The sequence below is a fragment of the Aotus nancymaae genome, unplaced genomic scaffold (genome assembly GCF_030222135.1).
Source record: "Aotus nancymaae isolate 86718 unplaced genomic scaffold, 86718_ANA_hifiasm-v0.15.2.pri h1tg000138l, whole genome shotgun sequence".
Taxonomy (NCBI): domain Eukaryota; kingdom Metazoa; phylum Chordata; class Mammalia; order Primates; family Aotidae; genus Aotus; species Aotus nancymaae.
This window is the reverse complement of record NW_026988553.1, coordinates 2,912,627-2,937,086: the sequence shown is the minus strand read 5'-3', so window position 1 is coordinate 2,937,086 and position 24,460 is coordinate 2,912,627. Positions and strand designations below refer to the sequence as shown.

The 24,460-nt window shown below is 53.5% G+C and overlaps 2 protein-coding genes across 3 annotated transcripts; one reads left to right on the top strand and one right to left on the bottom strand.

Moving 5' to 3' along the window:
• Positions 1-3,966: 3,966 nt before the first annotated feature.
• Positions 3,967-12,046, bottom strand: TAFAZZIN (tafazzin, phospholipid-lysophospholipid transacylase). The gene is made up of 10 exons (XM_012467037.2): positions 11,932-12,046; positions 11,671-11,799; positions 10,506-10,551; positions 10,190-10,275; positions 6,190-6,270; positions 6,067-6,108; positions 5,737-5,799; positions 5,567-5,619; positions 5,096-5,173; positions 3,967-4,974 (listed from the first exon to the last, which is right to left on the bottom strand). Exons 1-10 carry the CDS (start codon positions 12,038-12,040, stop codon positions 4,873-4,875), a joined length of 789 nt encoding a protein of 262 aa, XP_012322460.1. The 5' UTR covers positions 12,041-12,046; the 3' UTR covers positions 3,967-4,872.
• A 1,653-nt stretch (positions 12,047-13,699) lies between these two features.
• DNASE1L1 (deoxyribonuclease 1 like 1) lies at positions 13,700-24,308 on the top strand. Of its 2 annotated transcripts, XM_021668834.2 has the most exons (9): positions 13,700-14,563; positions 14,801-14,875; positions 20,530-20,742; positions 21,097-21,185; positions 21,266-21,352; positions 22,517-22,617; positions 22,760-22,872; positions 22,952-23,200; positions 23,296-24,308. In XM_021668834.2, exons 3-9 carry the CDS (start codon positions 20,608-20,610, stop codon positions 23,428-23,430), a joined length of 909 nt encoding a protein of 302 aa, XP_021524509.1. In that variant the 5' UTR covers positions 13,700-14,563; positions 14,801-14,875; positions 20,530-20,607; the 3' UTR covers positions 23,431-24,308. The 2 variants fall into 2 exon arrangements, with proteins under 2 accessions (XP_021524509.1, XP_012322456.1); XM_012467033.2 differs by lacking the exon at positions 13,700-14,563 and having other exon boundaries at positions 14,729-14,875.
• Positions 24,309-24,460: the final 152 nt, after the last annotated feature.

Genomic DNA, 24,460 nt, shown 5'->3' with positions numbered 1-24,460 from the left:
AGGCTGATGCAGGAGAATTGCTTGAACCCAGGAGGCGGAGATTGCAGTGAGCCGAGATCTCTCCACTGCACTACAGCGTGAGTGACAGTGCGAGACTCCATCTAAAAAAAACAACAAAAAAAAAGGTTGTTGTCATGTGGTCATGATTGTCACATGAGGTTTGGTTCAGACTATGACTAGGAAGTGGGTCTCATGTGATACAGTTGAACAACATTGTAGCTCTTAGGTCTCTCTGAGTTGGGGACTAGGAGATGAGGTCACTTGGGGGTTCATTAAGTTTGGGGTATTTAGAGGACCCCCCAAGTGGCCATTTCCAGGCCTGAAGTAGCTGAGGTGAGAGGTTTTCACTGGAGCTTCACTGTATCCCAGGAGAAGCCAGCAAACTAGAAAAGGAAAGCATGGGTGGGGCGCGTAATCCTAGCACTTTAGGAGGCCAAGGCGGGTAGATCACCTGAGGTCAAGGGTTCAAGACTAGCTTGCCCAACATGGCAAAACCCCGTCTCTACTAAAAATACAAAAATTAGCCAATGATGGTGGTGGGTGCCTGTATTCGGGAGAATCACTTGAATGGGGTGGGCGGGGGGTGGAGGGTTGCAGTGAGCCTAGATCAGGCCATTGCACTCCAGCCTGCAGAAGAAAAAAAAAAAAAGAAGGAAGGAAAAGAAAGAAGGAAAGAAAAAGAAAGGAAAGAAAGAAAGAAAAGAAAAAAAGAAAGAAGGAAAGAAAGCAAGCAAGCCTATTATGTTTCTGTTACCATTGTTAAATAGTTTCAGAAGTCTTCCAGCGGGATGTGGAGTGCAATCTTGCCTTGGCCAGCACTCTGTTGCTGAGCTGTTTCCATACCTGTGGCTGCTTTTATTCTTCCCTGCGCTGCCAGGGTCCCTGGAGTGGTGGCCCTTGAGGCTTCCTGAAGCACCTGCTAGGGGCCAGGCACCCAGATTCTGCCCCCGAAGTTCACAGCGTAGCCTAGAGGACATGCAGGACAGCAGGTGATGATACAGGGTCAAGAATGTTCCAAAGGTTGAGACGTGGGACTGGGAGGGACATGCGGAGTAGGGCGCCCATGACATCTAAACTGAGCCATTCACCAAATGTTCACAGCACCAATGAGTACCTTCTGTCCAGGCACTTCATCTTTAGGGTAAAACCGTTTCTTCATTGAAATCCCAGCCAGGTGTGGTGGCTCATGCCTGTAATCCCAGCACTTGGGGAGGCTGAAGCAGGCGGATCACGAGGTCAAGAGATGAAGACCAGCCTGGCTAACACGGTGAAACCCCGTCTCTATAAAAATACAAAAAAATACCCGGGTGTGGTGGTGGGCGCCTGTAATTCCAGCTACTCGGGAGGCTGAGGCAGGAGAATCGCTTAAACCCGGGATGTGGAGGTTGCAGTGAGCCGAGATGGCACCACTGCACTCCAGCCTGGGTGACAGAGCAAGACTCCTTCTAAATGAATAAATGGAAACTCAGACCACCCCACTGGATTTTACAGTCAGTGAAGAGCCCTGCCAGTTCCTTGGTAGAAACCTGGGTCCCCCAAACCCCATTTTCCTGCATCCCCTGAAAAGCAATGCTTGGTATCAGATGACACGGTCCTTTTTTTTTTTTTTTTTTTTTTTTTTTTTGAGATGGATTCTCACTCTGTTGCCCAGGCTGCAGTGCAGTGGCATGATCTCGGCTCATTGCAACCTCTGCGGCCCAGGTTCAAGCAATTATCCTGCCTCAGCCTCCCGAGTAGCTGGGATTACAGGCACCCGCCACCTCGCCCATTTAATTTTTGTATTTTTAGTAGAGACGGGGTTTCTCCATGTTGGTCAGGGTGATCTCAAACTCCCGACCTCAGGTGATCCGCCTACCTCGACCTCGCAAAGTGCCTGGTGTCTTTAAAGGATGAGAAAAAGAGACACAGACACAGGAAGGACAGCGCCGCCTGAAGCTGGAGGCAGAGATTGGAATGATACCTCTGCAAGCCAAGGAACACGGAGCATTGCTGGGAATCACCGGAACCCACCCTGGCAACACCTTGATCTCGGACTTCTGTCCTCCAGAACTGGGAGATAATAGATTTCTGTTGCTTTACATTTCCCAGTCTCTGGCACTTCGTTACTGCAGCCATGGGAAACTCATACAGTGCACACTGCCTTTAGTGTTGCCTTTTTTTTTCTTTTCTTTTTTTTTTGAGACAAAGTGTCACTCTTGATGCCCAGGCTGGAGTGCAATGGTGCAATTTTGGCTCACTGCAACCGCCTCCCAAATTCAAGCAATTCTCCTACCTCAGCCTCCTGAGTTGCTGGGATTACAGGCACCCACCATCACGCCTGGCTGATTTTTTTGTATTTTTAGTAGAGATGGGGTTTTACCACGTTAGCCAGGCTGGTCTTGAACTCCTAACCTTGGGTGATCCACCCGCCTCAGCCTCCCAAAGTGCTGGGATTGCAGGCGTGAGCCAGCGTGGCTGGCCCTTTGCCCTTTTTAATCGTACAGTTCAGTGGCATCGAGTACGTTCACATTGTACAACCATCACCACCACCCGTCTTCAGAGCTCTTTCCATCTTCCCAAACTCGAGCTGTGTCCCCATCACACAGCTTCCCACTCTAGCCCCTAGAACCACCCTTCTACTTTTTGTTTCTGATCTGAAGCCATTAAGTACATCATATAAGTAGAATCATATAATATGTAGTAGCCTTTTGTGTTTGGATTATTGCAGTTAGCATAATGTTTCTTGAAAATCCTTTAGAGTATCCATTCAGTAGCGTGTATCAAAATGTCATTCCTTTTTATTTTCATTTTTATTAAAAAAAATTTTTTTTTGAGATGGAGTCTCTCTCTATCGCCCAGGCTGGAGTGCAGTGGCATGATTTTGGCTCAGTGCAACCTCCGCCTCCCAGGTTCAAACGATTCTCCTGCCTCAGCCTCCCAAGTAATTGGGATTATAGGCACCCGCCACCACGCACGGCTTGTTTGTATTTTTGTTAAGAGATAGGGTTTCACCATGTTGGGCAGGCTGGTCTGGAACTCCTGGTTTCAGGTGATCCATCCACCTTGGCCTCCCAAAGTGCTGGGATTACAGGTGTGAGCCACCCCGACTGGCCTAATTTTTGTATTTTAGTAGAGACAGGGGTTTCACCATGTTGGCCAGGCTGGTCTTGAACTCCTGACCTCAAATGATCTGCCCACGTTGCCTTCCTAAAGTTGGGATTACAGGCGTGAGCTACAATGCCCAGCTGCTTTTATCCATATTTAGTTACAAGTGTTTGTTTTTTCCCAGGTAATTTTTTCCCTTTTTGGTCATTTTTTAAAAAAAACCTTTTATTTTGAAATAATGAGGCAGCAGCACTGCAGACAGACCTGGTTTTCTGAATCTTCTCTTGTTGCTGGCTCTATCTTTTCTTTTTTTTTTCTTTCTTTTTTTTTTTTATTGAGAGAGTTTTGCTCTTGTTACCCAGACTGGAGTGCAATGGCGCGATCTTGGCTCACCGCAACCTCCGCCTCCTGGGTTCAGGCAATTCTCCTGCCTCAGCCTCCCGAGTAGCTAGGATTACAGGCACGTGCCACCGTGCCCAGGTAATTTTTTGTATTTTAGTAGAGACGGGGTTTCACCATGTTGACCGGGATGGTCTCGATCTGTTGACCTCGTGATCCACCCGCCTCGGCCTCCCAAAGTTATCTTTTCTTTCTTTCCACGTTTCCGTTATACTATTTTTAATACTGTGTCTGTACCGCCATCCTGGATTTGCCTTTGCTGCCACCCAGGACCCCCAGCTCCATCTGGGCACCCCCGTACCTCCTGATCGCAGCATGCACCGCTCATGTCTGGCTACTCGTTGGGCCCGTCAAAGCTCTTCTCTCACCTATGACAAGGCCCAGGTAGGATCCAATCGTTCTCCATACTCGGGGTTCTCTGAAGTGTGGCCCCAATCTACCTGGGTAGCTTTGGGTTTTGAAGCAAGTTCCTTAGCCTCACTCTACCTCCGTGGCAAAATAAGGAGATTAATCTCTATTTGTGCAAGGTTGTTATGGGGCACTAAGGGTCCAGCCTTTGTGTCCAGCGGTCACTTCCCATTTCCACCCCTACAGAGGCCAGAGGTATTATACAACAAGCCAACACATATGCTTTATTGTTCTGTTTCCAAAACATGGAAACCAAGGCCCTGGGACTCAAGTGATGGTGGGAGGCAGAAGGATGGAGAAGTTGGTGGCCCCAGCTCTAGGCTCGACGTGGCTGGGCTCGACTTCTGGCCAAGGGCTGCTCTTCCACCTGCGGCCCACCTGAGGCCAGACCTTGCCCGAGGAAAGGGCCCGTGGCAGGGGAACTCGAGTAGAAGGAAGACGCGGCCGACAGCCATCCCTGAGGAGGTAGTGAGCAGCTCCTGGTTTGCCAAGAACGCGTGCGTAGGAGCCAGGCTGAGGGGTCTTTGGGGCCCTCTCCACAGCTCTGGTGGGTCCCCCACTCCCTCAGCCCACTGCTCGCTCACCTGCCTTCTATGCTCCCTCGTGACACCAGCCCCCGAGAGAGAACATCTGAAGGCAAGAAGGAAGGAGGGCCCTGCCTAAGCTTCTTCCTCCCTGCTTGGCCAAGTGGGAGAAGCAGCTGAGGTCCTTGCTTTAACTGAGGAAGCACGGAGGAGCTGGAATAATGGCCCCCAGCTCGAAGGGCACTTGAGAGGAGCAATGAACAAATCTGTCTAAAAGCCGCATCTGAGCTAAGAGCATCAGTCATTCCTACAGACCCAGCTCTGCGCAGGCCAAGAATCCAGAAGGCAGCGAGCAAGGACAGTTGGGCCTGGGCCCTGGCGCTGCATCTTCTCCCAGCCTCAGCCCTGGCTGCTCCCCAGGGCCCAGAGGCAGCGTCCGGGGCTGGCCAGGCGGGGCCTATCTCCCAGGCTGGAGGTGGTTGTGGAGCTGCTCTGCCTGAGTCTTCAGACGCTGGAATTCCTCTTGAATGAAGTCCGTCAGGGCTTTCCGCATCTCCACCTGAGGGAAAGGACAGGGAATGGCCTGCACCCCTCGTGAAGCTTGGCCAAGGCACCCTGGGAGGGTGAGGGGATGGAGAGGGTGGAAGGGCTCCACTGGCAGGACCCAGGAGGAAACTCACCGCCGACTTGTTCTCCGCCCGGAGCCGCTCAAGTACAGGCAGGGCACTGAAGGGCTTCCCAATCAGCACAGTGATTTTCTGTGAGGTGGCCGCCGAGAGTGAGGAGGAGCAAGAGGAGTGCCCACAGCCCCAGCCCCAGCCACGCCAGAGCCAGAAGCTAAGCCCGGCCCTGCTATGCTCCCCAGGGGCCAGTCTCCCTCTACAAGCAGGTCCTGGTCCTGGGTCCTGTGCTGTAGATGACCTGTCCTGTCCTGACCCCATGGCCCACCCCTGCCCCATCCTGACTTCCTCTGCTCTCATTCTAATGCCTCAGTGCCAGGAAGTCCCTATGTTCCACTCTGTCCCTTGCTGCAGCCTCACGCTCAGCTCCTCCTGCATCTGGTCTCTGTAGTGCTGAGTGGGGGACATGGGGCAGATGGCAGACAGACAGGCAGAAAGTCAGCCAGCCAAAGGTCAGCAGCCCCCACCCACCTGTCCAAAGCGGGGGAAGTAGGGCGGACTGTTAGGAAGGACGTCATTCATTCCTGCAGCACAGTGGACAAAAGGCCAGACATGGGGTGGAGCAGGGCAGCCTGGGACCAGAGGGAGTCCCAGGCTCCCCACCCCAGATGTCTTATCTCTGTCCCCATCCCCAGGCTCACCAACATGCCACAGGGGCAGGATGATGGGGTTGAGATGACACTCAGCAATCAGGCGCCCGATTCCTGCCCAGGGGGGAGGCAGAAATATTAGCACAAGCTGGGCCCTGGCCCAAGCTTCTGTGCCAGCCTCTGTCCAGTGCCCCCCACTGGCATCCTCCAGTTTGCTTCAGCTCCCCTGGGCAAGCCCCAGTCTGAGCACCATCCCCTTCCTGCCACTACAACATGCCCATCTGCCCCCATACAACCCAGCCCGAGGGGACAGGAGCCAAGGGCCCACGGGACCATCTCTGGGCCCGGAGGATGGCTGTGGCCAAAGGCCAGCACCCTTACCCCACTTGAAGCGCAGGAACTCGGAACTCATGTTCACTTTCCCTGGTAAGAGAGCACAGAGGCGAGGCTCGGGAGCCCATCCTGCTCAGACTGGGGGGATTCGACCCAGTCAGCCCTGCTGACCTTCTGGGAAGATGTGCACCCAGTCCCCATGGTTGAGCTTCTCCAAAATGAAGTCCATCCCCTTCTGGTAGACGCCATCTCCTGCAAGGAAAAGGCCTCTCCCCATCAGTCCCTGTTCTTGGGAGCGTGGGGTGGTGGGTTAGCATACCCTCAACGCTCTCAAAACCTCAACGAAACAGGCCCTTCTCCCTGGGGCCCATGTGTTGGGGACTATCCCATCCCCCTCAGTCCCTCCTCCCTGGGAAAGCCCCAGCAGATTAGGGACTTCCCATCCCACTCTGCGCCATTCACACAGATGCCCTCCAATGACCATCTCCAGGGCCTGCTTGGCCCCTGGGCACTGTGGCGCTTCCTTCCTAGTATCTTCTAAACCCCTCCGTGCCAGGCAGCCTCATCTCCAGCCATCTCCTACTGAGATTCTGACCTGGCAGTCCCTCCATCCACCTATGACCCCCTCTTCAGGGGCTCACCAGCTGGGCCACTTCAGCCACATACCCCTGCACACTCTCAAAGACCCCCAGGTCAGTACACCAGCTGCCCTCCCTCCCCGGCCAGGCCCTGGCTGCTAGCCGACTGCTCTCGGAGCCTCACGCCTTCCTTTCTCCTTGAAGGCGCCAGTCCTGGGGTGATCCTACCATGTGCTGGCTGCTGGAGAAACCAAGTGCATTTGTAATTTCCAACCTCACATAGGCCCCAGATTCTGGGCAACAACCCTTTCCTGGGGTCTCGGCCACTTGCACAGCCGCTCCTCACAGGGCACCTGCCTGAGGCCTCAGCCTCCACCATTCCTCCCTCCTGCTGGCCCCTTCTCAGGGCGCCCCGGAAAACTAGACCCTTCCTTATAGGGAGGCCTCTTGGAAAAAAAAAAAACTTGCTAGACTGAAAACAGTGGAGTCGAACTGCTCCTGATCTAGCAACCTTTCACCTTGGAGATAATAACCCTGAGACTATGACAGTGGACCCAGGAGAAGGAAATGCAAACGTCCTTCCTTCTGCCTGCCACTGCGTGCTGGCTGGCAGCCTGGGGACGCTTGGAGACAGTAAGTACACAGGAAGGATCTCATCAGCCTCGGTGATGGAAAAGTAACCACGTGGTGGACAAAACAGCAAAGAGGAGGTGGAGAGGTTGAAGGAATGGGGTACAGCAGACATCCTCATCTTATAAAGTGGGGAGTAAAGACCCCTACCACAGACAGAGAGACCAGACATTGGGAATACCTCTGACCAATGAACTTTGAACTTGTTCTCTACAAGGCCAATCCTTTGGAAGGTGCTAGTTAGGGATCCAGGAGTCTTAACCCAACCCAAAGAGGGCCCTGACCCAGCAGCCTACTTGGGCTACAGGGAGGGGGCGATGACCCACTGGAGTTTGCTCAGGGCATGGGAAAAGCAGCAGTTTCCCTACTTGGGATGCAGCATGTGTAACAGTAGCGGGGAGTCTTCATAGCTCCTGGCCCTTCTCTACTAAAACCCACTGGTGCAACCTATCCACTGAGCTTGAAACTAGACTTTAAAAAACAATAATAATATGCTTTTGGAGCAAGACTTCATCATTTGTAACTTTTGCAAATGCTACTACCACTCACTCGTATCGCTTGGGTCAAATACCCTATCAAAGTCTACGCTTGGAGAAAAAGGGGATTTTGGAACACAGAAGCTAAGTGTGCCAAATATGTCCGTTGCCTTAATGACATATGATTAGTTCTTTGTTGGAGGAACTGAGCGGCAGGTTGGGATGAACGATGCCACAGTCATTTGTCAAGACACTATGGCCTCTGCTTGTTCCTTTACAGACAGAAGTAGCCTCCAAAAGCAGAATGAGAAACTACTCCGGGGGCTCATCCACCTGGATGAGAGAGCACAGTGAAGTACAAAAATCTTTTTTTTTTTTTTTGAGATGAAGTCTCACTCTGTCGCCCAGGATGGAGTGCAGTGGCGTGATCTCAGCTGACTGCAACCTCTGCCTCCTGGGTTCAGGTGATTCTCCTGCCTCAGCCTCCCGAGTAGCTGAGATTAGAGGCGTGCGCTACCACATCCAGCTAATTTTTGTATTTTTAGTAAAGACCAGGTTTTGACACATTGGCCAGGCTAGTCTCAAACTCCTGACCTCAAGTGATCTACCCATCTCAGCCTCCCAAAGTGTTGAGATTACAGGTGTGAGCCACCGTACCTAGCCTTTTATTTATTATTTTGAGACCTGGGGTTTCACTGTATTGCCAAGGCTGGCCTTGAATTCCTGGGCTAGGTTGGGCACAATGGCTCATGCCTGTAATCCCAGCATTTTGGGAGGCCGAGGCAGGAGGATCACTTGAGTCTAGAAGTTCAAGACCAGCCCTGGCAATGTAGTAAGACCCCATCTCTACACACAAAATAAATAAATAAAATTAGCTAGGCGTGGTGGCACATGCCTTAGCTGCTCAGGAGGCTGAGGTAGGAGGATCACTTGAACCCAGTAGACGGAGGCTGCAGTGAGCCATGATCATGCCACTGCACTGCAGCCTGGGCAACAGAGAGAGACCCTGTTTCAAGAAAAAAAAATTCCAGGGCTCAAGCAATCCTCACTTGTCAGGAGGCTGAGGTGCAACGCAGCCAGCTAGAGTCCAAATTTTTTTTTTTTTTTGAGACAGTCTTGCTCTGTCGCCAGGCTGCAGTGCAGTGGCACAATCTTGGCTCACTACAACCTCCGCCTCCCAGGTTCAAGTGATTCTCCTGCCTCAGCTTCCTGAGTAGCTGGGACTACAGGCGTGCGCCACCACTGCCAGCTAATTTTTGTATTTTTAGTAGAGAAGGGTTTCACCACATTGCTCAGGATGGCATCCATCTCTTGACCTTGTGATCCACCTGCCTCAACCTCCCAAAGTGCTGGGATTACAAGCATGAACGATTGTGTTTTGTTTTGTTTTTTGAGACTAAGTCTCACTCTGTCACTCAGGCTGGAGTGCAATGGCACAATGTCGGCTCACTGCAACCTCCACCTCACAGGTTCAAGCAATTCTGCTGCCTCAGCCTCCCGAGTAGCTGGGACTACAGGCATGTGCCACCACACCCAGCTAATTTTTTGTATTTTTAGTAGAGACCAGGTTTTACTGAGTTAGCCATGATCGTCTCAATCTCCTGACCTCAGGTGATCCACCTGCCTCAAAGTGCTGGGATTACAGACGTGAGCCACCACACCTGGCCAAAATTTTTAATAGTATTATCCTAGAACCTTCACATTCTACACACAACTTATACTTTCTACCTTTCTCTCTTTTGTTTTAAAAATATTTTTATTTTTAAAGAGACCGGGTCTCACTATGTTGCCCAGGCTGGTCTCAAACTCCTAGGCTTGAGTGATCCTCCTTCTGCAACCTCACGAAGTGCCGGGATGGCAAGTGTGAAGCATTGTACCTTTCTCTCTCCAGCACCCAGCATGTGCTTGCCTGTGTCTAACACCTTTCTTTTCATTCTCTGCTTGGAAAAATTCTGTTCCCGCAGAGGAAAGAGCAATCTGGATTCAAATCCTGGCTTTGCCACCTCCTCACCCCATGACCTTGAACCAGCTGCTTAATCTCTCTGAGCCTATCTGGAGAATAGGGATCAAAATGGCCCCTATCCCCTGGGTTCTCACCCCACAAGGCTGTTTGTTCTCCTAGAAGCAAAACCCTCTGGCCTGCAGGCACATGCTACTGCCATCATGGACCAATGACAATGCACTGTTCTCGATGAGTCTCTTAGTGACCTCCCTGAGACAACAGGGTGTGGATAATACCTCCGTGAATTTTAATGCCAAGGCTCTGGGTCCACATGATCCCTGGGCAGTTGCAGAGAATTGAGGGCTCTCCAGGGAGCTGTCCCTCCTCCCGCAGCCTCTGTCCCTTCTGCTGCCATGTGAGGAAGCTGGGCCTCATGCTGGCTCCTGGGCTCCCTGACCACATGAGTCCCTCCAAAACAGAGACACTGGCCACCAGCTTTCCTGCCCCAGAAGAGCCTCCCTGCACTCGCAGGAGGAGCAGCTCACCTCGGCACACAGGCACACACTTGCCCAAGCTGAAGAAATGGGAGTGCAGCTCCTTGGTGAAGCAGATATCTGCAGCTGCAGGGGTCCTGAGTGAGGACGGACGCAATCAGTCCTGCCCCATACACCCCACTCCGCCACCCTGCCCCCAGCATTGGCATGCAGAAGGGAGGCACAGGGGGAGGGCCTGTAGGGCCCCACCCCATGCCCTGCCTGGACTGCTGGACGCCACCTCCTGGGCAGAGCAGGAGGAAGGCAAATCTGGGCAGAGGCAGGTGGGGCCAGCTGGGCCCACTTCGAGGGGCCCATTCCTCCTCACCAACGCATCAACTTCAGGTTCCAGATGTGGCGGAGTTTCAGGATCCCTAGAGGAGAGGAAAGGCTTCATGCCCCAACTTCCCCTATACCCAAGCAGTGCCTTTCCTTCATCCCATTCCAGGGAATGAGGGACAAAGACAGCAGCACTACCATTTCCCTACAGCCCAAAGTGGCATCTTTCAGACACTTAGTCCGGACTGTTCAGCTCTCCCTGGCTCCTCCCTCTCCCCCATCCTCCACATCTTACTCATTACTGCACCTGGACTGCCTACCTCCCCAACATACTTGGACGGTGGCCATTCTTCTATACTTCTCCCTGTACTGTCCTGCAACCAGCCCAGTGTAGGCCACTGGATGGCTCCAAGGCCTCCTTCCTGACTTCTCAGGAGCCACCTGTGGCATCTCTAGGCCTTTCTCCACCCAGCAGCCAGGGTGAGCTCTGAAGGGCTCCAGTGTGGCCAGGTGGGTCCCCATGAGGTCTAGGACAGTCTAACCCCTCTGTTCAGGAGTGGAGGCCCCGTGTACCCCTCCACCCAGCCATCAGTTTATTGGAGCCAAGCAACTTCCTGTGAAGTCAGCAGAGCAGGAACTTCTCGGTGTGGCAATCAGGCTCCCACATAGGGCTGGCTGAAGGGTACAGACCCAGCCAGGGGCAAACCTGGAGCTAGGACACTGGGTTTCCAGTCCCTGGCTCAGAACTTCCTCACAGGATACCCTATGACCAACCCCAATTTTTTCCCAAGACTGTGGGGCCGTGGATGGTTTAAAGAACAGAGAGTTTACCGAGTTAGCCACGATGGTCTCAACCTCCTGACCTCAGGTGATGTGCCTGCCTCGGACTCCCAAAGTGCTAGGATTACAGGTGTGAGCCACCGACCTCGGCCAAAATTCTGAATAGGATTATTCTTACCAAGTTTCACAGCCTGACGCTAAAGGAGCTGTAAGACCTGCCCTGTGGCCCTTCCTCTGCCCTGCTCCATTCCCCAGGCCCTCAGGGGATGCTGCAGGAGCCACACATCAAAGTCTCAGCCCCGGGGCAGAACACCCAGAAACCAGAGTGCCAGGGCTCCATGAAAAGGCAGCGAGAAGGGGTTTGTTCTGAGGAATTTGGGCCCCTCCAGAGTCCTCGTCCTTCCTCCCCCTGCCCCGCACAGTGGCCCAGGTACCCCAGAGATGAGGGTCATCCATGCAGGACTGGTGATTGGATACGGTGATGAGGGGCGTGGCCGGGCCTCGGTTCTCGATGAGCTCGTACAGCACGTCCTTGTTGTGCACTGTCAGGTGGTTCATGTACTCTGGCGGGGAAGGAGAGGTCAGACGCTCAGGGCTCGCCTGCCAGGCCAGGGCCGCGGCGTCCCCCACCCTGCGTCCACCTCTGGCCGGGCGTGGGTACCCGGGCGGGCCTGTCTCGGCCTGGGCCCACTCACTGGTCCAGAAGCAGCTGTAGGTGCCCACCAGGCCCATGACGACGCTGCTGGCCAGGGTCCAGGTGAGCGGTGGCACCGCGGGGAACGGCCACTTCACGTGCAGGGGCATCCCTACTCGGCCGGCGCTCCCCGCGCCCCGGGCCGGCCTGTAGGGCACCTCTAGGTCTGCGACCTCGATCGCTGGAGACACCAGCCCCTGACAGGCCCGCGCACAGACGGACAGGAGGCGCGGCGCGACTGGAGACTGGACTGGACCGAGGTCCTTTCGCAGGTCAGGCCGGAGCCTCGCCCGGCCCCGCTCTCTCCCCACTGAGGAGCGGTCGCTGGGGTCACAGGCCGTGGGTACGCTGCAGAACAGGCGGGAAAGGGAAGGCGGGCGCTGGCGGCCTGGCCCCGCGCACCCGCCGTAAAGCGAGCCTGCGCCGGTGCCTCGCTTCCCGCCGACTGTCGCAAAGCGCGCCCGGACCGCTTTTCGGCAGCGAGGCCAGCCCGGTGACCACGGGAAGTGGCCCCGCCCCCGCGGGGGCTCCGGCTTCTTGGCAGCCATTTGCGCTAGTCTTTTGTCTCTAGTATTTCTGTTTTTTGTTTGACACAGGGTCCAGGCAGACCCAGGTTGGAGTGCAGTGGTGCGATCACGGCTCACTGCAGCCTCGACCTCCCAGACTCAAGCGATTCTGCTGTCTCAGCCTCCTGAGTAGCTGGGACCAAGAGCGCGCGCCACGACGCTCGGCTAATTTTTATATTTTTAGTAGACACGGGGTTTCACCGTGTTGGCCAGGCTGCTCTCTACCTCCTGACCTCAGGTGATGCACCCGCCTCCTCCTCCCAAAGTGCTGGGATTACAGGCGTGAGCCACCGCGCCCGACCGTGCAAACAATTTTACATAGAGACTATGTATATGTAGCAATATATAATCTACTTTGTGGCAGAATATACAATATATACAGCAATATATTGTGTGTTGTATGTAACACAAGAAGCAGTGTTTTGTTTTTAAGACGGAGTTTCACTCTTGTCACCCAGGCTGGAGTACAATGGCACCATCTTGGCTCACTGCAGTCTGCGCCTCCCAGGTTAAAGCGATTCTCTTGCCTCAGCCTCCTGAGCAGCTGGGATTACAGGCAGGCACCACCACACCCGGCTAATTTTTTTTTTTTTTTGTATTTTTAGTAGAGACGGGGTTTCGCCATGTTGGCTAGGCTGGTCTCGAACTCCCGACTACAGATGAACCACCTGCCTCGGCCTCCCAAAGTCCTAGGATTACAGGCATGAGTCACCGCGTCCAGCCGAGAAACAGTATTTTATGCCATCTGATACATTCACAATGTTGTCAGCTACTACCTCTAGTTCTGAAACATATTCATGACCCAGAAAGAAAGCCCCCTATGCATTAAGCAGCCAGTTTATTTTTTATTTATTTTTTGAGACAGTCTCACTCTGTCGCCAGGCACCAGGCTGGAGTGCAGTGGCGTGATCTCAGCTCACTGCAACCTCTGCATCCCGGGTTCAAGCAATTCTCCTGCCTCAGTCTCCTGAGTAGCTGGGTCTAGAGGCGTGTGCCACCATGCCCAGCTAATTTTTGTATTTTAGTAGGGACGGGGTTTCACTATGTTGGCCAGGATGGTCTCGATGTCTTGACCTGGTGTCCGCCTGCCTCGGCCTCCCAAAGTGCTGGAATTACAGGCATGAGCCACCTCACCTGGCCCAGTTTTTTATTTTTATTTTTATTTTATTTTTTATTTTTTGAGACAGAGTTTCACTCTTGTTGCCCAGGCTGGAGTGCAGTGGCGCAATCTCGGCTTCCTGCAACCTCTGCCTCCCGGGTTCAAGCAATTCTCCTGCCTCAACCTCCCAAGTAGCTGGGATTACAGACTTGTGCTACCACGACCGGCTAATTATATATTTTTAGTAGGGACAGGGTTTCTCCATGTTGGTCAGGCTGGCCTCAAACTCCTGACTTCAGGTGATCCTCCCGCCTCTGCCTCCCAAAGTGCTGGGATTACAGGCTGAGCCACCGCGTCTGGCCTCCATTTTTTATTTTTAAGCCATAATTTATTGGTTTTTAAAATTTTTTCCAGCTTTCTGCCTATCACCACGTCCAATCCATTCGCTGCAGCTAGCCCACGAGGAGCTGAGTGGATTCGACCCCACTGCCGGCTCACAGACCCCGTAGGAGCACTTCAGTTGTCCCAACAGCGTCACTGCAGGACCCCACGGGATGTTGGACTGCCAGCTCCCTGGGTCTCCTCCTCTCTGGAGCAGATCCTCAGTCCCCTTGGCTTCGTGACCATGGCCAGGTCGTGTTCGGACTGTCCCTCACTTTGGGTCTCCTAACTCAGGAGTGTGCAGCCACAATGGGACTCAGAACCCGAGAACAGGGACAGAAGACTCGTGTCCTTGGGGTGCCCAGTCTTGCAGTGTTGGGCACGATTTCCAGCTACGGCACCTTCCCCAGCAGCTCCTGATTGGGAACCTGGACCGGGGGCTGAGCGATGGGCTGGGCGAGTGAAGCTCGGGGTCTCACTCAGGCGCCAGGTCCTCCTTGCCCCTGGGCCGTGGTAACTGCTCATTAAGGGACTGCTGCTGCTCAGCCGTAGAGACTGCTGGCCTGCCACGCTTGAGTGACTCACAGGTCTGTCACGTCCTGCTGGCCCGGGAAGGCGGGATCTGGGTGGGAAGGTGGGCGGGCAGGTCAGCAGTTCCCAGGCGCGGCGTTCGCCCTCCTGGCCGGCGGCGGGGTGGAGCCGGGGCGGGCCTGCTGTAGGCCAGGGTGGGGCGTCCGGCCCGGCCCGGCCCGGCCCTTCCCGCCTGGCCGGGTGGCTCAGGAACACAGTCTGTTCCTCTTTTTCCCCTTCCTAACCCTATCCAGGCAGGAGCTGCTCTTCTGGAGTGTCTCGATCCACTTAAGGATGAGGCAGGCTCGGTGACAAGCTGGTCTGAGCAGGTATGGGAGCCCCCTGGGGAGACGGAAGAAGGGAGGAAGTTGCCTCTGCCTGGGAAGGGCTCGGGAGGGGGAGGGAAGCCCATGGCTCCAGCCAAGGCTGATGTTGACAGCCAGCGTTTGGGGCAGAGGCCAGAAACAGTTGCTCTCTGGTTCTTGCTGGTAGCCCTCGTGGGGGTCCCTGACACCAGAGCCGCCAAGGCTGCCTGTACCAGCCCAGAGCTGCCCACATGCCCACATATATCCCAGAATAGGCACCAGGGCAGGGAACCCAAACTAGCATGAGTGACAGAGCAGGTGGTCAGGGAGGAACAGACATGAAACCTAGCCAGGAGAGAGACACCGCAACAGAGAGACAGATAAGGGAAAACAGAGTAGAGAGGGAAGGTGAGACAGAGACAGGCAGAGCCTCAGAGACGCAGGAACTGAGGCAGAAGGGAAGGTGACAGTGTGGTGGAGAAAAGCAGGCAGAGCAGAGGAACTCATGCCTCAGGATGCAAGCCACATGGACAGGGCGTGGAGCAAGGGGCTGAGCCCAGCAAGGTCAGGTGAGCGTGAGACAAAGATAAACGGAGAGAGAGGGGGGCTCCAGCTGGTGAGATGAACAAGAAGGGCTCCCCAGTGGTGACAGGAACAGGGGAAAGAGGCCCCATCACAGGTTGCAATGGGGAATATTTGGCCATATCTGAGATCTAGTTACATGCACACACCCTTATATCCAGCAATTCACTGCTGGGAGTTTATCTTAAAGAGAACACCTCACAAGTAGGGAGGCAGAGATGAACGAAGATGCTCCTGCAGTTGCTAATGAAGGTGAAAAGCACTGGGGTCTCTAGCTTGCTGGCCAAGGTGACTCACGCCTGGAATCCCAGCACTTTGGGAGGCTGAGGCGGATGGATCACTTGAGGTCAGGAGTTTGAGACCAGCTGGGCCAACATAGTAAAACCCTATCTCTACTAAAAATACAAAACTTAGCCGGGTGTGGTGGCACGCGCCTGTAATCCCAGCTACTCAGGAGACTGAGGCAGGAGAATCGCTTGAACTTGGGAGGCGGAGGTTGTAGGGAGCTGAGATTGCACCACTGCATTCCAGCCTGGGAGACAGAGTGAGACTCCCTCTCAAAAAAAAAAAAAAAAAAAATGCCAGGTGTGGTGGCTCACGCCTGTAATCCCAACACTTTGGGAGGCCTAGGCTGGTGGATCACTAGGTCAGGAGTTCGAGACCAGCCTGGCCAACATGGTGAAACCCCATCTCTTTTAAAAATACAAAAAAAAAAAAAATTAGCTGGCTGTGTTGGCACACGCCTGTAGTCCCAGCTACTTGGGAGGCTGAGGCAGGAGAATCGCTCGAACCCAGGAGGCAGAGGTTGCAGTGAGCCGAGACCACGTCATTGCAGTGCAGCCTAAGTGACAGTGAGACGCCTTCTCAAAAAAAAAAAATTAGCTTGGTGCGGCAGCGTGCACCTGTAGTCCCAGCTACTCGGAAGGCTGAGGCGAGAGGATCACTTGAGCCTGGAAGGTGGAGGTTGCTGTGAGCCGAGATCACTTTACCGCCCTCCTGCCTGAGCAATGGAATGAGACTCTATCTCAAAAAAGGAAAAGAAAAAGTGGACTAGGCCAGGTGCAGTGGCTCAGGCCTGTAATATCCCAGCACTTTGGGAAGCTAAGTTAGGAAGATTACTTGAGTCCAGGAGTTTGAGACCAGCCTGGGAAACAGACTTCAGAAGGCTGCAGTGAGCCATGATGGCACCATTGCACTCCAATCGGGTGACACAGCAAGACCTTATCTCAAATAAATAATAAAAGAATAAGCTTGACTGCTTGTGCACTGTTGGTGGGAATGTAAAATGGTGCATATCACCACGGAGACCAATATGACAGTTCCTCAGAAAATTAAAAATAGAATTCATGTGATCCAGCAATTCCACTTCTGAGTACATACCCAAAAGAACTGAAATCAAGAACTTCAGATATGTATACCCCAACATTCATAGCAGTACTATTCATAATAGCCAAAAGGTAGATGTGACCCAGGGACCGTCAACAGGTGCATGAGGCCGGGGCACCAGGGCTCTCATTCCTGCAGTCTCAGCACTTTGGGAGGCTCAGGCAGGAGAATCGCTTGAGCCCAGGAATTCAAGACCAGCCTGGGCAGCATAGTGAGACTGCGTCTTTACTTAAAAAACAACAGTGAAAACCAGATGGATGAATGAATGAACAAAATGTGGTCTACCCAGACAATGGAATATGATTCAGTCATGAAAAGGAAACAAATTCTGACATGTGCTCCAACAGGAATGACCCTTGAGGATGTTTTGCTCAGTGAAATGAGCCAGTCACAGAAAGGCACATGCTGTAGGATTTCACCTTTTTTTGAGACGGAGTCACTCTGTCGCCCAGTCTGGAGTGCAGTGGCGCAATCTCAGCTCACTACAACCTCCACCTCCTGGGTTTAAGCTGATTCTTCTGCCTCAGCCTCCTGAGTAGCTGGGAATATAGGTGCATGCCACCATGCCCAGCTAATTTTTGTGGTTTTTGTAGAAAACAGGGATTTACCATGTTGGCCAGGCTGGTCTCAAACTCCTGACCTCAAGTGACCCGCCTGCCTTGGCATCTCAAAGTGCTGGGATTACAGGCGTGAGCCACCGCGCCTGGCTGTGTAGGATTTTAATTCTTTTTTAAAAAATCTTTTTTGAGATGGAGTTTCGCTCTGTCGCCCAGGCTGGAGTGCAGTGGCGCAATCTTGGCTCACTGCAACCTCTGCCTCCCGGTTTAAGTGATTCTCCTGCCTTAGCCTCCCAAGTAGCTGGGATTACAGGCATGCGCCACCATGCCTGGCTAATTTTTGTATTTTTAGTAGAGACAGAGTTTCTCTATGTTGGTCAGGCTGGTCTCGAACGCCCGACCTCAGGTGATCCACCCACCTCGGCCTCCCAAAGTGCTGGGATTACACGTGTGAACCACCGCGCCTGACCAGATTTCACTTCTTTTTTTTGTGGGGGGCGGTTCACTTCTATTAGGGATCTAGCATAGTGAAGTTCACAGACACAGACAGTAGAATGGTGAGTGCCAAGGGCTAGAAGAAGGGGAATGGGGAGTTAGTAGTTAATGAGGACAGAGTTTGGGAAGATGAAAAAGTTTTGTGGATGGATGGTGACGATGGTCACACAACACTATGAATGTCCTTAATGCCACTGAACTATGCACTTAAAAATGATGAATGTGGTCCATTTTATGCTATGTGTATTTTACCACAATTTAAAAAAAGAGGCCAGGCTTGGTGGCTCATGCCTATAATCCCAGCATTTTCGGAGGCCAAGGCGGGCGGATCACCTGAGGTTGGGAGTTTGAGACCAGCTGGTCAACATGGCAAAACCCTATCTCTATTAAAATTACAAAAACTAAGCCAGGTGTCGTGACTTACACCTATAATACCAGCACTTTGGGAGGCTGAGGCGAAGGATCACGAGATCAGAAGTTTGAGACCAACCTGGCCAATACGCTGAAACCCTGACTTTACTAAAAATACCAAAATTAGCCGGGCATGGTGGTGTGCGCCTGTAGTCCCAGCTTGAACTCGGGAGGCTGAGGCAGAAGAATTGCTTGAACCTGGGAGGTGTAGGTTGCAGTAAGTGGAGATTGAACTACTGCACTCCAGCCTGGATGACAGTGTGAGACTCCGTCTCAAAAACAAAAACAAAAAAGGCAGGGCGTGGTGGCTCACACCTGTAATTCCAGCACTTTGGGAAGCCAGGGTGGCCGGATCACAAGGTCAGGAGTTTGAGACAAGGCTGACCTGCGTGGTGAAACCCTGTCTCTACTGAAAATACAAAAAAATAGTCAGGTGTGGTGGTACGCACCTGTAATCCCAGCTATTTGGGAGGTTGATGTAGGAGAATTGCTTGAACCCGGGAGGCGGAGGTTGCAGTGAGCTGAGATCGCGCCACTGCACTCCAGCCTGGGTAACAAGAGCAAAACTCCGTCTCAAACAAAACCAAAACCAAAACAAAAGAAAATTAGGCGCCACGATGACTCACACTTGTAATCCCAACACTGGGAGGCCAAGGAGGGCGGATCACCTGAGGTCAGGAGTCCGAGACCAGCCGAACCAACACGGAGAAACCCTGTCTCTACTAAAAATACAAAAAATTAGCCAGGCGTGTTGGCGCATGCCTGTAATCCCAGCTGAGGCAGGAGAATCACTTGAACCTGGGAGGCCGAGGTTGCGGTGAGCTGAGATCACACCATTGCACTCCAGCCTGGGCAACAAGAGCGAAATTCTGTCTCAAAAAAACAAACAAACAAAAATTAGCCAGGCACAGTGGCTCACGCCTGTAATCCCAGCACTTTGGGAGGCCAAGGTGGGGAGATTACAAGGTCAGAAGATGGAGACCATCCTGGCCAACATGGTGAAACCCTGTCTGTACTAAAAATACAAAAATTACCTGGGCGTGGCGGCACATGCCTGTAATCCCAGTTACTTGGGAAGCTGAGGCACGAGAATCACTTGAACAAGTGAGGCGGAGGTTTCAGTGAGTCGAGATCGCGCCACTGCACTCCAGCCTGGTGACAGAGCGAGACTCCGTCTCAAAACAACAACAACAAAATACAAATATTAGCCGGGCGTAGTGGCGCACATCTGTAATCCCACTACTCAGGAGGCTGAGGCACAAGAATTGCTTGAACGGGGGAGGCAGAGGTTGCAGTAAGCCGAGATCTCACCACTGTACTCCAGCCTGGGCCACAGAGTGAGACTCTGTCTCAAAAAGAATTTTTTTTTTCTTTGAGACAGAGTCTCGCTCTGTCACCTATGCCAGAGTGTAGTAGCGCAATCTTAGGTCACTGCAACCTCCACCTCCCAGGTTCAAGTGATTCTCCTGCCTCAGCCTCCTGTGTAGCTGGGATTACAGGTGCCCGCCACCACACCCTGCTAATTTTTGCATTTTTAGTACAGACGGGGTTTCTGCATGTTGGCCAGGCTGGTCTCAAACTCCTAACCTCATCCGCCCGCCTCAACCTCCCAAAGTGTTGGGAATACAGGCGTGAGTCACCGTGCCCAGCCTCAAAAACAATTTTTAAATGAAAAGATGTCAGGCCGGGCACGGTGGCTCATGCCTGTAATCCCAGCACTTTGGGAGGCCGAGGCGGGCGGATCACGGGGTCAGGAGTTTGAGACCAGCCTGGCCAACATGCAGAAACCCCGTCTGTACTAAAAATACAAAAATTAGCTGGGCGTGGTGGCGTGCGCCTGTAGTCCCAGCTACTGGGGAGGCTGAGGCAGGAGAATTGCTTGAACCTGGGAGGTGGAGTTTGCAGTGAGCCGAGATTGTGCCATTGCACTCCAGCCTGGCACCTCGCGACAGAGTGAGACTCTCTCTAAAAAAAAAATTAGCTGGGCATGGTGGTGCACACCAGTAGTCCCAGCTACTCGGGAGGCTGAGGCAGGAGAATCGTTTGAACCTGGGAGGCGGAGGTTGCCGTGAGCCGAGATTGCGCCAGTGCACTCCAGCCTGGCAACAGAGTGAGACACCGTTTCAACAAAAAAAAGAAAGAAAATGCTGTCAAGCCATACCCGCACATCAGCAGGCGGCCACAGGGAGGCTGGTGCTGGGCAGCAGCTGGTGCCCGTTTCTCTGTTCCATATCCTTGCGCTTCCAGAGCCAGAACTGAGCCCAGCTGACAGTTTACCCTGGCGCAGCCTGGATTCCTGGGGGGGCCCAGCAGCCACACGCAGCCATGCACTACCCAGCTGCACTCCTCTTCCTCATCCTGGCCAATGGGGCCCAGGCCTTTCGCATCTGCGCCTTCAATGCCCAGCGGCTGACGCTGGCCAAGGTGGCCAGGGAGCAGGTGATGGACACCTTAGTGCGGGTAGGTTCATCGCTTCAGGGAAGCTGTGTACCTAATCACCATGACCCAAAGTCCCCAGCCCTGCCTGGCCAGGGGTATGTCCCAGAGAAGAGGGGACAGGAAGAGGGAAGAGGTGTGGCCTGGAGATGCAGCACAGGTGCTTGGCTGCCATTGGTCTCAGTCGCTTCCTCTGTGAAGCAGGCGGTGTGTGGGTGGGATGAGTCTTCTGGGGCCTTTCCAGTCCTACTGCTTTCTGTGGGCTGCAGCCAGTGAGCCTTAACATTCTTGGCCACAACAGTGCCAGTTTCCTGGGCCCACGGCCTCCTCTCAGGGCAGCTGGCACTGAGTCGGGCTGGCCTTCCCGGTGTCTCGCAGATCCTGGCTCGCTGTGACATCACTGTGCTGCAGGAGGTGGTGGACTCCTCTGGCAGCGCCATCCCTCTCCTGCTTCGAGAGCTCAATCGGTGAGGACGGCTCTGTGGGTCTAATGAGGGGCACACCCAGAGTCTCGAGGCCCTGACCTCGCCTCCCCCTTTGTCGGCAGATTTGATGGCTCTGGGCCCTACAGCACCCTGAGCAGCCCCCAGCTGGGGCGCAGCACCTACATGGAGACCTACGTGTACTTCTATCGGTAAGCATGGAGCTGGCAGTGCAGTGGGGCATGGGGGGAGGGGTGTCCTTGGCCCTAATGTGAGGTGGCTCATTAGTCCCCAGGGCCATAGGCCCCCCATCCTGGGACAGCCTCACCTGCTTAGCATGCTTTCTCTTCTCAACACCTTTTATTCTGGGCTCTTCCCATCCTTGATCCCCAACAGAGTGTCCATAGAGCAGGAGGCCTTCCTTCTCCAAGCACAAACATGGGGTCCCTCCTCCTCTCTCCTGTGGTAGCTGCTGCTCCTGGCAAGAGGCTCCATGCGGGCCACTTATGGGCCTTGGGTAGATCAGAGCTCCTAAGTCCCTGGGAGGACAGGCTGGTGGTGAGCCCTTTGGAGTCGGGATCCAGAGGGCAAGGGAGGTAGGCTGCAGGGAAGAACTAATTCTTTATATAAATAAAATTACATGAGGTCCAGTATTTGCTCCAAAATAACTGGGTAGGCAGGGTACAGTGGCTCATGTCTGTGATCCCAGCGCTTTGGGGGCTGTGGCGGCAGGATCACTTGAACCCAGGAGTTCAAGGCTGCAGTGAGCTATGATTGTGCCACTGCACTCCAGCCTGGGCAACAGAGCAAGACCCTGTCTCCAAAAAAAAAGATGACATCAAAGTGTCCAAATGACAAAATGTACTATACCCAGTCTGCGGAATATTATTCAGCCAGAAAGAGGAATGAAGCACAGACACGTGCGACAGCATGGATGAACGTGGAATACATTGCAGGAAACGAAAGGCCACAGATGATCTGATTTCATTTGTATGAAATATCCAGAATAGGCAAATGTACAAGATAGAGAACAGATAGTGGTTGCAGGGAGAATGGCGAGTAACTGGTAATGGATGTTATGTTTTTCTTAGGGGTAATGGGTGATGATGTTTTAAAATTGATTGTAGCAATAGTTGCATAGCCTTGTGAATGTCCAAAAAAAATGAGTTGTATACTTGAAGCAGGTGAATTTTATGGCATATGAATTATGTCTGTTTTTTTAAAGTTCTAGAGACAGGCTAGGAGGGCTGTGCCACATGGCAGATGTTGGTGGAGGGTTAAGATTAGAGACAGGCCACTCCCTGAGTGCCGTTTGGCACTTGCAAGCCAAAATCAGTGACGTGGGGCCACTGCTGCCCATCCCTTGGTCCTCCCAGGTCACATAAAACACAGGTCCTGAGTTTCTACGTGTACAACGACAAGGATGATTTCTTCGCCCGGGAGCCATTTGTGGCCCAGTTCTCTTTGCCCAGCAAGGGTAGGAAGGGAAGAAGGGTGGGCTTGGTATGTGGGAGCAGAAGGGTGGGGTCTGGTGGCTCCACTGGGGACTTCCTCACCCAGAGGGGCTAGGGAAGAAGGGCCAGGAGTGGATGGCAGCCCTCAGTCCCTGGGCCTTGCAGTCCTTCCCAGCCTGGTGTTGGTTCCACTGCACACCACTCCTAAGGCCGTGGAGAAGGAGCTGAACGCCCTCTACCATGTGTTTCTGGAGGTCTCCCAGCACTGGCAGACCAAGGTAAGTAGGCCTGGGCAGTTTGCAGGGGAGGGACGATAGGGCCGCTCAGTGGCCAGCCCGATGGCTGCTCTGTCTTTAGGATGTGATCCTGCTTGGGGACTTCAACGCTGACTGTGCGTCACTGACGAAAAAGCGCCTAGACAAGCTGGAGCTGCGGACGGAGCCAGGCTTCCACTGGGTGATTGCCGATGGGGAGGACACCACGGTGCGGGCCAGCACCCACTGCGCCTATGACCGCATCGTGCTGCACGGGGAGCGCTGCCGGAGCCTGCTGCACACCGCGGCGGCCTTTGACTTCCCCACGAGCTTCCAGCTCACTGAGGAGGAGGTGAAGGGATGAGGCCAAGGAGGGAGGGCAGGAGCTGGGTCACCGGGAAGCCCCTCGGCCCCAATCACTGACACTGCGCCACCACCCATTCCTAGGCCCTCGACATCAGTGACCACTACCCCGTGGAGGTGGAGCTGAAGCTGAGCCAGGCGCACAGTGTCCAGCCTCTCAGCCTTGCTGTTCTGTTGCTGCTGTCACTCCTGCCCCCTCAACTGTGCCCTACCACCTAAGTGTCCCCCCTCTAGAGCCTGCTGCCTTTTAGGACTCAAACCCCAGTGTCCCCCCTCCCCATCTATCCGACCCTGTGACTGCAGTCCACCCCCACCTTTTGTTTGATTTGGCTCTTGTTCTTTGGTTGGGCTTGTTCCTAGATTAGGAGAGGAATCCAGGGTCTCCAAGGCTGGTTCATGCCACCCGCCAGGTAGTGTAGTATCAGGAGTGGAGACAGAGTGGGCTCTGGGTTGGGGGAGGGGAAGGGAGGGCTCAGAAAGAGGAATCAAGACTTTCTATGACAAGGAAAGTTACTGAGAACAAAACTCCCGATGGGTGAGATATGGCACTAGTGCATATGCCCATGGGCCATCTTTATTGTGGATTGGGAAGAATCACCAGGAAACCATGAAGCCCCAGTAGCTACAAGGAAGGCGATTAAGCCACTCCATCAAACCGCTTCCCTGAAACCAGCAAACAACGGGAAATGTTCCAGCTCATTGTAATCCGGTGAGCACTGCAGTCAGGCCTGTCATAACTGTCACGCAGCCGTGCTTGTGCCACCCAGGTGCTGTCTGGGTTGGCACAGGCTTTTGCCTGTCTGGCAAGGTCCAGCCAAGGCTGGTTAAGGCAACAGGTGCACACAAAAGTTATGTAATCTAAAAAGCTATCTGAACCCGGGAGCCCCAGGAAAGGGGCTGCAGGACACAGAATAAAATGTGAGCAGCGTGCCGAGGCCTCCCTCCCCACCTGCCACTGCCCAAAAAGGGCAGTTAACAGGCCATGTATTAACTCAGATCACATTTACGGTATGAAACCATTGCCCCAAGGTAAACAAAAATAAAGGTATTCCGAGGTATGTTTGACAAAAAAATAAATAAATGAAGGTAATTAAAAACCTTAGAAATGGCTGTAAATTGAGATTACAAAAAAAGAGGCCTCTTGGGAGCCACAGGCTGGGGGCTGGGGCCAAGTGGGCCACCATACACCAGCTCTGGAACCAGAAGCCTTTGGAGTTCCTGTCCCCGGGCCCAGGTGCTCAGACCTCCT